The sequence below is a fragment of the Anabrus simplex genome, chromosome 1 (assembly GCF_040414725.1).
Source record: "Anabrus simplex isolate iqAnaSimp1 chromosome 1, ASM4041472v1, whole genome shotgun sequence".
Lineage (NCBI taxonomy): Eukaryota > Metazoa > Arthropoda > Insecta > Orthoptera > Tettigoniidae > Anabrus > Anabrus simplex.
In genome coordinates this window covers 1555690332-1555705107 of record NC_090265.1, presented here as the reverse complement: position 1 = coordinate 1555705107, position 14776 = coordinate 1555690332, and the positions used below count along the sequence as shown (strand labels likewise).

The 14776-nt window shown below is 38.9% G+C and overlaps 1 protein-coding gene across 1 annotated transcript in view; it reads left to right on the top strand.

Moving 5' to 3' along the window:
- Cdk8 (cyclin-dependent kinase 8) overlaps positions 1 to 14776 on the top strand; it is a 164503-nt gene that overhangs the window by 125354 nt on the left and 24373 nt on the right. The window contains exon 8 of the mRNA XM_067138108.2: positions 7993 to 8090. Coding sequence (XP_066994209.1) covers positions 7993 to 8090 — 98 coding nt within the window. The remainder of the gene's footprint in view (positions 1 to 7992; positions 8091 to 14776) is intronic.

The window sequence follows — 14776 nt, the reverse complement described above, 5'->3', positions numbered from 1 at the left end:
ATGTAGTGCCTTGTGTCCTAGTTCATGAAACATGGGCAATGGCTGAATGGCCTAGTAAGTGGTTAGAGTCGGAATACCGTTTGCTTGAAATAGGAGTGGGCATCTGTCATTCAGAGTTGTGGCCCTCCTTGTACTCAGGTGCCTAGGACTATACAATCTTCTGATGGTCCCTAACCTATTAGAAGAGAGATTCTTACTGGGACTATGTGTAAGCAGGGTAGTATACTACTTCACAGAAAATTTACTGAACATGCCCAGAACATTTTAAGCGAGACTCAGACCTATGTTAGACGGAGTCCCACTTCCACTTGACTGCTGGCCAGAGACTTCTTAAAAACAGCTTGGTGAACAAAATGGAATTCATTGGGTAGCTATCCATATTAATGGGGCTTATGGAAGAAAATGCCGGCCACGTGGGGTAGGGGTAGCGTGCCTGCCTCTTACCCGGAGGCCCCAGGTTCGATTCCCGTCCAGGTGAGGGATTTTTACCTGGATCTGAGGGCTGGTTCGAGGTCCACTCAGCCTATGTGATTAGAATTGAGGAACTATCTTATGGTGAAATAGCATCCCCGGTCGAGAAAGCCAAGAATATCGGCCGAGAGGATTCGTTGTGCTGACCACATAACACCTCTCAATCTGTAGACCTTCGGGCTGAGTACCACTCGCTTGGTAGGCCAAGGCCCTTCAGGGGTGTAGTGTCATCAGTTAAATTGTGGAAGAAAGTAGAACTGGGTGAGTCAAAGAGGATGTGTCTAGATGTGTTAATGATGTTTAGGTAAGGGGAGATAACAAGGAAGTGATAGGCGATTATAAGGTTTTGAAAAAACGGGAAATGCAGAGTGTGGGGTAGGACTGTTCATCAAAAACACCATGGCACACAAGATAGTTTCTGATGTGAGGATATAGATAAGGATAATAATGACAAGTTGTATGAAGCACTATGTGACATTGTAGTCAGGGTCGACAGCAAGGAGAAATAGAACTGAAGGATATGAGATGATGAATAGGGCCCCGATTTTTATGTAATATCGAAGTACGAAATATGTACATAAAAATGTAGTATATATTAGGGAAATATGTAATAAAATTCATTATATTAATAAAATGAATACCGAGCTCGATAGCTGCAGTCGCTTAATTGCGGCCAGTATCCAGTATTCGGGAGATAGTAGGTTCGAACCCCACTATCGGCAGCCCTGAAAATGGTTTTCCGTGGTTTCCCATTTTCACACCAGGCAAATGCTGGGGCTGTACCTTAATTAAGGCCACGGCCGATTCCTTCCCACTCCTAGCCCTATCCTGTCCCATCGTCGTCATAAGACCTATCTGAGTCGGTGCGACATAAAGCAACTAGCAAAAAAAAAAAAATAATAAAATGAATATTTTTAAGATCACCCTTTATCAATGCTTTAAATTTGGTGTATTCATTTTATAATTACATGGTTATGATATGAGAATATAAAGTTGTTTTAAATACCTCCATATTTTACGACAGTTTTATCATTGTTGCTTTAGATAATGTACAATGCATGTTTTTTTAAAGTAAGTACCATTTTTAAATATGATTGCTGCATCACTTCGGTCGTCGTTCAGAGCATGCACGCTTAGGACGTACATCTGTAGACTACCCACAAATGCCTCTGACAGTTAAGTCCTGCTGAGTGTGAACTACACGCTGTGATTTGTTTTCAAAATGCAGAAGACGTGAAAGATGTTGAAATTAATCAGCAGATTAGTGAAGTGTATGGAAAACACACAGCGAGTAAAGGAATTGTAAGAAAACAGTTTAGAGAATTTAAAGACGGCCGTACTAATGTCCACAATGAGAAGCATAATGGACAACCGTCTGTCATTACCGATGACTTGATGCAGAGGTTCGAGAAAATGGCCTTTTTATGATTTCATCATTAAGTTATGAGTTGCCTGACATTTCAAGGAGTGTTCTGTATGAAATTGTCAGGATGGGTAGATTATTGGATGTTGTGCTCACGCTGGGTACTGAAGATGCTGAGGGGAAAAAAAACCAAGCTTGTAGGCAGTGCTTTTAATTTCCTTGACCGGGCGAGTAGGCCATGTGGTTAGGAGTGCGCAGCTGTCAGCTTGTATCTGGGAGTTAGTGGGTTTAAACCCCTCTGTCAGCAGCCTTGAAGATGGTTTTACGTGGTTTCCCATTTTCACACCAGGCAAATGCTGGGACTGTACCTTAATCAAGGCTATGGCCGCTTCGTTCTCACTCCTAGGCCTTTCCTATCCCATCATCGCCATAAGACCTATCTGTGTCGGTGCGACGTAAAGCAATTTCTAAATAAAAAAAATAAAAAATATGAAAAATGAAAAGAATTATCACCGGTGATGGAACATGGGTGACTTATGTTATGCCAGAATCAAAACAGTAATCCATGGAATGAATACATTCACCATCATTCAAGAAAGCAAATATTATCAACTTGCAAATTCATGTGCGCTGTGTTTTTTGATAGGGTATGTTGCGCGAAGATTTTTTTCACTGGGGTGACACAATAAATGCCGAAACTTATTGTGATACCGTAAGTGAATTCCGTCATGCAATCCAAAACAAACTCTGTGGCAAGCTCACAAGGGGGTTTCTTTTGCTCCTTGACAATATACGACCTCGTATGGTTAGTCTGTCACTGATAATGTATAATTATATTCCACCTAGTCAGTACTATTACAGTATTTATTGGCGGTATGTACACTACACTGATAGACTAGGTTGTCGTCAATACAGACAAAATAAATTAACAGTTATTGTTAAAATAATAAACTCTCTTGGCTAATCGAATCTGAGACCTTATTGGTTAATTTGGTTGGGAACAATTTTATCATCCTCCGTATAGACCTAGCACCTAGTGACTACCACTTGTTCCTGTACTAGAAAAAAGCATTTAGGTGGTCAGCGCCACGTTGACGATGACCGAAAAACAATAATGTTGCAGTGGCTGGCACATCAGGCGGCAAATTTCGATGAGGATGGAATTCATAGGCTGGTTTCATGCTATGACAAATGCCTTAATATGCTTGGAACTTATGTTGAGGAGTAGTTTAAGGTACAGGGTTACATGTGAAAAAATAATTGTTTAAAAAATTTCATTACCTTTTTTTTTTTAAATATCAGTAAATACATAGTCTACTGTTTTCTCATTTTAACAATAAGTGTAGTTACTTATTAAAAGGCATAGTCATATACTTCAAATACTCTATTTCCACTTGTTATGGTGTGTGCGCGCGCTAACTATGGGATTATTAAGAAAAACAGCCCTTACTTAAAAAATATACTTTGTGAAACAGGAACTGTTAAGAGAAATAGGAAATACCGTACTTGCCCCAGAACTTTAAAAATATAATTTCTATTGGACAGAAACAGTGTTTTAGGTCAGGTTCAATGTTCGCATGCACATTCCTTGAAAAAAGTACAAGAAACACCCAGTAATTCTATCTAGCATGCAATAGCCAAAGAACAGGAAATTTCAGCAACCCACAACAGTGCTGACAGCAATAGTAAATCATCAATAACATCATCCTATAATAAATTTATGGGTGGGATTGACACCTCTGACATGATGTATACTTACCTTGATACTGGAAGAAGGTGACTTACAGTATCATTGCTAGAATGGTACTGAACAGCTACATTCTCTACAAGGAAAACAGTAAGAGATCAGGGAAAATAAAATCTAGACTGTACTGTACATTATCACTATCAGTAATCAAAAGCGTGGGGTGAGAAAGAGCTTCCTGAGAAGAAAGAGCCTGTGTTTTTGTTGTTGTTGTTGTTGTTGTTGTTGTTGGAGTCATCAGCCCATAGACTGGTATGATACAGCTCTGTATGCTACCCTATCCTGTTCCAACCTTTTCATTTCTACATGATTCTACATGTGCTCTAATTTGCTTGTCATATTCGTATCTTGGTCTTCCCCTAGCATTCGTACCACCTACACTTCCCTCAAAAACCAACTGTACAAGTCCTGGGTGTCTTAAGATGTGCCCTATCATTCTCTCTCTTCTTGTGGTCAAATTTAGCCAAATCGATCTCCTCTCATCAATTCGATTTAGTATCTCTGCATTCGTGATTCTATCTACCCACCTCACCTTGCATTCTTCTGTAACACCATATTTCAAAAGCTTCTACAGTATTCTCTTTCTTTCTGAGCTAGTTAACGTCCATGTTTTACTTCCATACAATGCCACTCTCCAGACGAAAGTCTTCAAAACATCTTTCTAATTTCTATATCAATGTTTGAGGTGAAAAAATTTCTTTTCTTAAGAAAGGCCTTTGTTACTTGTGCTAGGCTGTATTTTATGTCCTCCTTACTTCTACAATCATTAGTTATCATACTACCCAAGTAACAATATTAACCGGGCGAGTTGGCCGTGCAGTGAGGGGCGCGCAGCTGTGAGCTCACATCCAGGAGATAGTGGGTTCGAATTCCATTGTTGGCAGCCCTGAAGATGGTATTCTGCGCAGTTCCCCATTTTCACACCAGGCAAATGCTAGGGCTGTACCTTAATTCAGGCCACGGCCGCTTCCTTCCCAAACCTAGGCCTTTCCTGTCCCATTGTCGCCATAAGACCTATCTGTGTTGGTGCGACGTAAAGCAAATAGCAAAAAACAATATTCGTGGACTTCCTTTAAGATTTCATTTCCTAATCTAATATTTCCTGTATCACCTGACCTTGTTTGACCGCACTCCATTACTTTTGTTTTGGACTTATTTATTTTCATGTTGTATTCCTTCTCCAAGATTCTGTCCATACCATTCAGCAATTTCTCCAGATCGTTTGCAGAGTCAATCTAAAATAACAATATCATTGGCAAATTTCAGGGTTTTGATTTCCTCTCCCTGGACTTTGATTCCCTTTCCAAATTCCTCTTTGATTTCCTTCTATATAAATATTGAAAAGGAGAGGGGACAAACTGCAGCCTTGCCTCACTCCTTTCTGGATTGCTGCCTCTTTTTCAAAGCCTTCAATTCTTATCACTGCAGACTGATTTTTGTATAGATTGTAGATAATTCTCCTTTCTCGGTATCTGATTCCGATCACCTTCAGAATCTCAAACAGCTTGGTCCAATTAACATTATCGAATGCCTTTTCTAGATCTACGAAAGCCATGTACGTGGGCTTGTCTTTCTTAATTTGGTCCTCTAAGATCAGACGTCTAGTTAGGATTGCTTCACGTATTCCCACATTTCTTCTGAAGCCAAATTGATCTCTGAACTCAGTTTCTACTTGTCTTTTCATTCTTCTCTAAATAATGCATGTTAAAATTTTGCAGGCGTGAGATACTAAACTAATGGTGCAGTAGTTTTTACACTTGTCAGTACCAACTTTCTTGGGAGTAGGTATAAGAACATTCTGCCAAAAATCGGATGGCACTTCTGTATCATACATCTTACACACTACAGTAAACAGAATAACCTCTCCGTGCTGGTTTCTCCTAAGGCAGTCATTAATTCGGAGGGTATGTCATCAATTCCCAGTGCCTTGTTCCTACTTAGGTTCCACAAAGCTCTGTCGAATTCTGACCTCAAAATTGGGTCTCCCATGTCATCAGCATCAACAGCCTCTTCTTGTTCCAGAACCCTATCATCTACTTCTTTACCTTGATACAACTGTTGGATATGTTCCTGCCATCTTTCTGACTTGTCTTCTATCCGTAGAAGTGGTTTTTCTATCTAAGCTTTTAATATTCATACACCTAGTTTTCCTTTCTCCATAGGTTTCCTTGATTTTCTTGTATGCAGTATCTACCTTTCCTAGGATCATACAACCTTCAACATTCTTGCACTTCTCCTTCAGCCATTCTTCCTTAGCTGTCCTGCACTTTCTATCTACTTCATTCTTTATTCTTGTGTATTCTTTTCTGCCCTCCTCATTTTTTTCATTCTTGTACTTTCTTCGTTTGTTAATCAGGTCTAGTATCTCTTGAGTTATCCATTGTTTCTTAGTTGATCTTTCCTTTCTTCATAACTTTTCTTCAGCAGCCATTCTGATCTCATCCATCATGACTGTCCATTCTTCCTTTACTGTATTTCTTTTAGCCTTTTCATTTAGTCCTTGTGTTACATATTCCTTGAAACATTCCCCGAGACTGTATGGTATGCAGCACTAAAGAAAAGAGGAGGGGGGCCAGAATTGTATGCACTAGGGTCTGCATGGAGAGTATTTTCCAAAGCAAAAATGCTGACTCCAGAAAGTACATGTACCATTGTTTACATTAAGTACTATAATTCATGACTAGATAAGAGTACAGAAAAGAAAATTATATCACGTTATACAGAATTAAATGTACTTGTTTTCAGAATGACTGGTCACGAAGAACACTTATGAACAGGTTACGTTTTAGGTATTTGAAAACTGATTTTTGTTTTTTTATAATTTATTTTTTAAGTTCTAAATTTCTTTTCATGGTAATATTTGCCGTTAACAATTTTGGAATATATTTTTCCTAAAATTACGTGGTATAACGTACTAATGAGATTTTCCTTCACTTTTTATGTTTGTGGATTTCTTTATACGATGAAATTTTACATTTTAACTTACATAATAATGAAAAATGACCTGAGTGTTTTGCGATTGACTGACGAATATAGCCAGAATGCAAAAGGGATTAAGAAAAGAAATTTTCTCACTTCGAACATTGATATAGGAATTAGAAAGATGTTTTTGAAGACTTTTGTCTGGAGTGTGGCATTGTATAGAAGTGAAACATGGATGTAACTAGCTCAGAAAGAGAATAGAAGGTTTGAAATGTGGTGTTACAGAAAAATGCTGAAGGTGAGATGGGTAGATCAAATCAAATCCTCATGAAGTACATTCACCCCACCAACTGTCGTTAGTTCTATTGGATAATGTCGATGGTTTGTGGTTCATAATCTGAATCCTATAGATGAAAGTGAAGATGTGAAATTTAATAAACTTGCGACCATGTGGTTGGTTAACTGAGCCACTGTTCACCTAACACCACTACCTGTGGCTCCATTAACCTCTTAAAAAAAAAAAAAAAGACAAAACAGCCCTTGAAAGGCCTTGGCCTACCAAGCGACCGCTGCTCAGCCCGAAGGCCTGCAGATTACGAGGTGTCGTGTGGTCAGCACGACAAATCCTCTCGGCCATTATTCTTGGCTTTCTAGACCGGATTAACCCCTAATGTTCATGAAATTATAAGTTTGACTGTAACCTAATCAGTAAAAAAAAAAAAAATAAGGAAATTGAATGTTTAAAATGCATAGCTTTCATGTGATGTATTAGTATATTGATCAAGGATTTGAGTATATAAATGAATAAAAAACAAAGAAATTACCCTTACGTTTGCTATTTAAACACCACACTGAAATTCCACTATATTAATCTTCTGGCACCTAAATAATAGATGGGAAGGTACAGAATGACAAATTCTTAGTGACAAAATACTTCATAAGTTAGATTTCCCTTCTAGTGATTTTCAAGATGGAGTGGTTCAGTTAACTTCCATGATCAGTTAACCTAACCCTACCGTACAATTTATAGAGATCTGTTAGAAGGGGGTAGAAGAGCAAAAATTTTGGGAGACATCATTGTGCAGTGTTGGTATAAACTTCAAGAAAAGTACTGTAGATTTTGGTATGACTTTTCTATGAAGAATGTCTATTTTAATGTACAGTTAATGATAGTTGTTGTTTGAAGAGACTCTACATAATGGTTATCAGCTCCAATAAAGAACCATTTGTCATTTTGTGTTATCTTACATGACTAGTTTTCATCCTCCACTTTATTTTTAAAACTGGTTACTGCTGTCAGTGTCACTGGGAATACTGTTAATATGGTACTATTTTCTTGCATTCTTTGTGAAATTTGTTTGCCTTACCTACCTTTCTTGTTTGAGAATATCAAACTAAATTGTGTTTACTTATTTATACATTTATAAAGAAACAAAGCTAATTCACTGTGATCATAAAAAGTATGTGTAATATGTACTTTCCTTTTTTCCAGTTGCAGAAACTATTGCTGATGGATCCAACCAAGAGAATCACCTCAGAGCAGGCAATGCAAGATGCTTACTTCTTGGAAGAGCCTCTTCATACAGCAGAGTAAAACGATATAAATTATAAGTATTCTTTGAAACAATCCTTATTTATGGTCATTCATCTGGTATGTATTTGGTTACAGTCCAGGATTGCTTATTTCTTCACACTGTGCACACATTATTAAAATGTATCCTTCAAGATTATTTTTTAAAATTTACTATGTAAGAATCTCATAAGCTATTGAGATATGTAGTATTTAAGTTTACAGGCATATATGTGCAAATCTAGTGCCTCGAAAAATTCCTGAGCATCCCACTGAATGGCGTACAGCTTTTTGGATACTGAGGGAGCTGTGAAAAGTCGGTAGCCAATACTGAACCTCGCTCTGATGGATACCATAAAATTTGGAACAGTCACCATCTCAGCAGTAACATAGAAGACCAATGAACTGATCAAATTTAAGAAGGACATAGACTGGGCGAGTTGGCCATGCGGTTAGAGGCGCGCGGCAGTGAGCTTGTATCCGGGAGATAGTGGGTTCGAACCCACTGTCGGCAGCCCTGAAGATGGTTTTCCATGGTTTCTCATTTTCACACCAGGCAAATGCTGGGGCTGTACCTTAATTAAGGCCACGGCTGCTTCCTTCCAACGCCTAAGCCTCTCCTACCACATCGTCGCCATAAAACCTATCTGTGTCGGTGCAATGCAAAGCCGCTAGCAAAAAAAAAAAGAGAGAGAGAAGGACATAGCCATCCATGGGGTAGATGAGGCCACTTGGAATGGAAGACAAAAATTAAGGCTGAAGGTCAGGTAAAGGTTGGACTTCTGTGTGAGAATAGGAATCAACTAGGGGATGTACTAATTAAATTTTGTCTGAGAGAAACCAGCTGATTATAGGGAAATGGGCAGTAATTACTAGGTATAGTTGGGGAAATACCACGAACCTATTACGGTGGCGTAGCAGGGGGAGAGGTGATACTCTCAAGTGGCGCATACCAGGTGGCGGATACGGGGGTCCTAACTGGCTTGCCAGCGAACTTGAGGGAAATAAAATACCTCTCGCGGACCAAACACACAACCCCCTGTAGGTGGGGGACGCAGACGAAGAATTCACACACGCTATACTTTGCCTGTCATAAGAGGCGACTAAAAGGGGCGACCAAGGGATGATCAAGTTAGAACCATGAACCTACTTGTGATTCGTACCACCACGCGGGGACACCATAGGTCGTTTTTACTTGCGCGTAGTACCACTATGTTGGGTACCAAATAGGTTTGTGATTAGTAGCAAACGAGGGTTCGACGGCTTTTACAGTACCTGTGATTAGTAGCATGATAGGAGCGACACCATGGGATAAGGGAACCCATGGTTCTGGCTTGCCTATGATAAGTACCCACTATATGAGGAACACAGTGGGATAGTACGAGTCCCTGTGGTAACACCCTTATGTGATGGACACCATAGGTTTGTGTCACCTGTAAATGGCACCTCAATGTGCGAAACAGCATAGGTCTGTAATACGAATTTCATTACCTGTGATTAGTATCATAATGTGTGGAATGAGTCTACGCTACTCTTGATTAGTACCACAACATGACAAATACCATGGTTCTACTTTCCTGGTGATAAGTACCATTGTGAGGGGGTGCTGACTTGGATTTAGGACCCCTTTTGACTACAAGTATCATCGATTCAGTATTGTGCTATAGAAGCAGTCCCTTGGTCAGTAATACTATTGTTCTGTGCCAGCCTCTGTGCATGTGAGGCCCTGTTTGTCGGTTCCACTGATCGTTTTAAATTAATATCCACCCATCCACCCACTCGTCCGTCCGTCCAAATTGTGGTCAGTGGATTTTTTTTGGCTTTTAATTTGTCATTTCATTTTGTCTCATTACTTACCATTAGGGGCCAATGACCTAGATGTTAGGCCCCTTTAAACAACAACCATCATCATCATCATCATTATTTGGGCAAATAGAGGAACTAACACCTTAATTGACTACATATTGATGGAAAAGTCTAATTGTAAAGAACTTGTGAATGTTACAGCCCAGATGAAGGAAGCTTTTGGTTGCAATCACTGGTCAGTAATAGCAAGTATGAAATTAAGTAGGATTGTACTATTACAAAAAAGGGGAAATTACAAATAATTAAATGAGTAGGGAAAGGAATGCCGAGATTATGTTGGATCTGGTTTATAACAGTATAAAAATTCAGTTTATACTGAAATGTGGTTATGGATGAGCAAAGGAAAGATAGAGGCGGAGAAGAATCCTATTCCTTGGACCTAGGTGCATCTGCATGGTGGGGTATGGTGGTGGTGATAAAGTCCGCTGACTCAATTATTGTATGTTTGCTTTCATATATGTCAGCATTACTGTTGTATGTTACTATGTCCAGCAATGAAATTTTACCAGAAAGTTCAATTATTACTTACCTTATCTAGTGAATGAGTGCTGTGATGTTTGTTTACATCTGTAGCACAAATTTGGACGCAACTTGCGAAGCGAGGGAGCCAGCACATACAGGGTGTCTCATATAAACCCATACCAAATGCACGGTGTTTGTATTCTGCACTATGGCAGCTGCAGTATGGGAGGCGCGCGCATATAATTCTTGACCTTGCAAGCTGCCTGCAAGTGTTCGACCTGGAAAGCATGAGTCGGCAGTCTGAATCTCAGCTGTTAACGTAGTGAGACAGTTGTCATTGTAACACTGTATTTTCATATGTAAATGTTCTGGTTTCATCTTAATGGTTGCATGAACAGTTATAACTCTCACAATTGGTGTGCATAAAATCCTAATGGTGTTTATGAAGTCCCTAATTATGATAGGATGATGGTGTTCGGTGTGCTGTTAGTGCAAGACGAATAATTAGGCATATTTTTTTTGGGACGACGGTAAATGCAGAGAGGTACCAACATGACATTTTGATGCCGTGCTTCCATCACTTAATCCAAGAAGAAAAATCACCTGGGTGGTTTCAACAAGATACAGCCCCTGCTCATACAGCAGAAGATTCCATTCTTACAATCTTGGAAGTGTTTGCAGACAGAGTGATTGCTGGTCTATTTCCCTCTCATTTTCGAGATCTAACAGTGTGTGAGTTTTACTTGTGGGGTAAACTGAAAGAAAATGTTTATCAAACAAATCCTCACACATTGGAGTAACTGAAAGAAAACATTACAAACAAAATCAGGATTATTACAGTGGCAGAATTCATTCAGCCAGAACGTGGTTACCAGATACATTGCCTGTATAACTCTAAAAGGACGACACTTCCAGCATCTTTTATAAAGTAAGATTTCATACAAGATTGTATACACGCTTAAAGCATGGTGGCTGCGCGCAACTTAAGTTCTGAGGCGGCTGCCTTAGCGCAGGGTACAAACACCGTGTGTTCGGTCTGAGTTTATATGAGAGACCCTGTAAACTTGCTTCAAAGTACTACTAGTCAGGCCGGAATGCAGAATACATGTGGCTGCTGTTATGCTGTTGATACCAATGTTATAATATATTCGAATATAAAACTTCATTCAGACATACTGTAGTAATCCATTAATGTGCAGCATCTGAAGTAGAGCATCCAACATTTTAACTTCAGGCACCGTATCAGTTGACGCATCAGCCATGTCTTATTGAAATAATAACGTTAAGTTATTTATTAGACCACCTAATCAATACAAAATCGTCTTGGATGATTTACATATAGTTAACAAATTTAACAAAATAAATATAGTTAACAAATTTATGTAAATCATCCAAGACGATTTTGTATTGATTAGGTGGTCTAATAAATAACTTAATGTTATTATTTCAATCAAATATCATCAATACGGACCAAAAATGATATTTATTACATGTAATGTCAGCCATGTCTGTCGAACTACCCTTGAAGTGGCTACTGCTCCCACAATGTCTTAAAAATAAAGGTTTCAAAACTGTGAAAAGGACTGCTAAAGCTGTTGGTAGAAGTGAGAAAACTGTGTCTAACATTGCTAGGGACTGTGTAAAAGTTCTCCATTGCTTTTCAGACCAATATCTACCATAGTCCTTTCGAATTCTTCCATTCATGGGACTTGGCACCAACAGGAATGTATTTCTGTACTTCATTCTACTGGTACTACTAGAAAATTTGGGGGTTCAACAGGTTTATTAAAATCATTTTTCTTTGCACGTGGCCAATGTTGACCTGGAGTTCTTATTTCATTTTTGTTCTTATTCAAAATGACAACTGATCTTTAACATGAAAATTAATTAAATGTATATTAATTTCTTATTGTCCTTGTGGATTAATAAGTAGGCTGAACCTTTGTGGTTTCTCTAATATAGTGTGTCCCGCTCCCAGTGGGGCCGGCAGCCAACATGCACATGCATGCATGCTGACTCACTGCATAGCCACGAGGTGGTCAGTTACTCGAGTTTGTGTGTCATGGGAAGCAAGGAAGTGATACCTTTGCTGCAAGAGCACATGTGGCTGAATTACAGTAGAATTAATGTGATTAATTAAATTATTACACTGTTGAAAGGCCAGTGAAATTCACGCTTGAACAAATCTAATGACACACATGTAATGACTGAGTCATTTAGAGAGGTGTGTAGACGATTGTAGGAGAGATTTACCAGTGTTCCAGTTCCACGTAGAGAAACGGTTCGATGTCTTGTGAATAAATTAAGAATAACAGTATCACTTAATGCTGTAATTCCTAAACCAAAATGAAGGGTTCTATGGGAAGAAAAATTCAACGACATTAACACATCATTTTTACGATCTCTCACTAAATCTCTACGGTGTGTTGCACAACAAGATGGCATCTGAAAATCCTCAGTACATAGGACTACTAAAATATTGAAATTAAAATCTTAGAGTGACTATCGTCCGCCAATTATGATCCTATGATTATGATGCCAGGGTAAATTTCTGTGATTGGGATGTTGCAAAATATTGCCGACGGCATTGTTGACCCACATTTAATAATTTTCTTGGGTGAGGAATGATTTCATTTGTGTGGTCACGTTTCTTCACAAAACAATATTGGAGGACTGAAAATCTGTAATTAATTAATTGACTAAAAATATGTGCGCATGAGGAATTGAGCCGTTACACCACTTACTGTGCTCGACACACAGTCAGCCAAGTATAGTGTACTGCTTATGCACTTTGTGGATGTTCTCCTAGCAAACATTTCCAAAACCCTTGCGTAAAGTCTTATGAAGTGTGAATGTATCGGAAGTTCTTTGCTAATTTCCAAGGTGCCCAGCAGTTTGTCTTATTTCGCATTGTATGAACTAAGAACTAAACAATAAAAACAATAATATCCGCATTAGTGCAGCACAAGAGATGGGACATGATTACACAGTGATCTAACTTCCGACTTCACAACCAGACAATCAAGGTTCTGATTCTGGTGGATCATGGAACAGAATTTTCTCCTGAAGATTCACATGCCAGCAGGAAGGGCATTTGGCTTCAAAACCTCAGCCAAAACTGAAAATGAGCAAGAACTATAGTGCCCCCTGAATTGATTGGGATAAGGTGAAGAAAGCGCAATATAGTAGGCGTATATGAGAAGGAACAGGAGGAATGTGAAACTAAAGGAAAACAATTCATTGAACGCTGAGATTGATGGTTTCATGGCTGGATGTAAATGCATGATATCTTTTGGGTTTTTAACTTGTTAGAACAGTTGCAGTTACGGTTGGTCAAGTTTTTCTTCTGAGTATGCGGAGCAAAGTCTTCACGAATCATAAAATTTCCTTGCAATTTGCCTCTTTCATGCAGTAAAAACCCAAAATATGTTATGTCATTTATTAGAATGTTAGATTTTATATATTTATTGAACAAATCAGCAAATTGCTGCTATTGTGGGTTGCCACAATGAACAAAGTATAGCATATCAGAATACAGAAATTTTTATATTATAGAAATATAGTGGTAATGTATGTGTGTATGTTTGTTTGTTGGGTATTCAGCCCCAAGGCTGGTTGGATCCTCAACAGGTTCACCCTTAGCTGTCATAGATGGCCTAGGTGTCACTGAAGAGGCGTACTAGGGAAATGAGGAGTGCGGTAGTTTCCCGTTGCTTTCCTCACTGAGCCAGAAATTGCTATTGCACATCAGTCTGCCAAGCCCACTGAAATGCGTGCACCAACCAACCCTATGAGCGACATTTTCACACCATTCATAGCAGGGAGTGGCTGCATAAGGAATGGCATTACTAGCGTCACTCATACCTCAGCCACTTTCGTATTGTCAAAGCCAAGAATAAGACTGAGACAGGTCAATGAAAGTAACAATTTTATTCTAGCCCATACCAGAAGACATAGCGCACTGTAAAACCTACATCTTGCCAGCAAATATGGTTTTATAATCATGGACGTCTGAACAAATGAGATCTCGGAATGTGTACAGATCTACGAATGGTGTAGATTCGTAGTAACTACGTTTTTAATGCTGTTCATAGGCAGCTCAAACTTCTGCTATAATTTCATGAACAAGGCAGGTATTGTGCCACGAGCACCAACCATTAGGCTGATAATCTCTACTTCAATTTATCTCTTATATATGTATAGAATTTCAGTATTATTTCATTGATGGTTTAAATATTACAGTTCAGTGAATTTGGGCTATGACATGCTATTAATAGGTGATTAAAAAGCTACAAGATACAACAAAATGTAGTTTCGAACTGGGGAAATTTATGTATTTTAATTAGTACCGTAGGATTACCTCACAAGGAAACGGGTA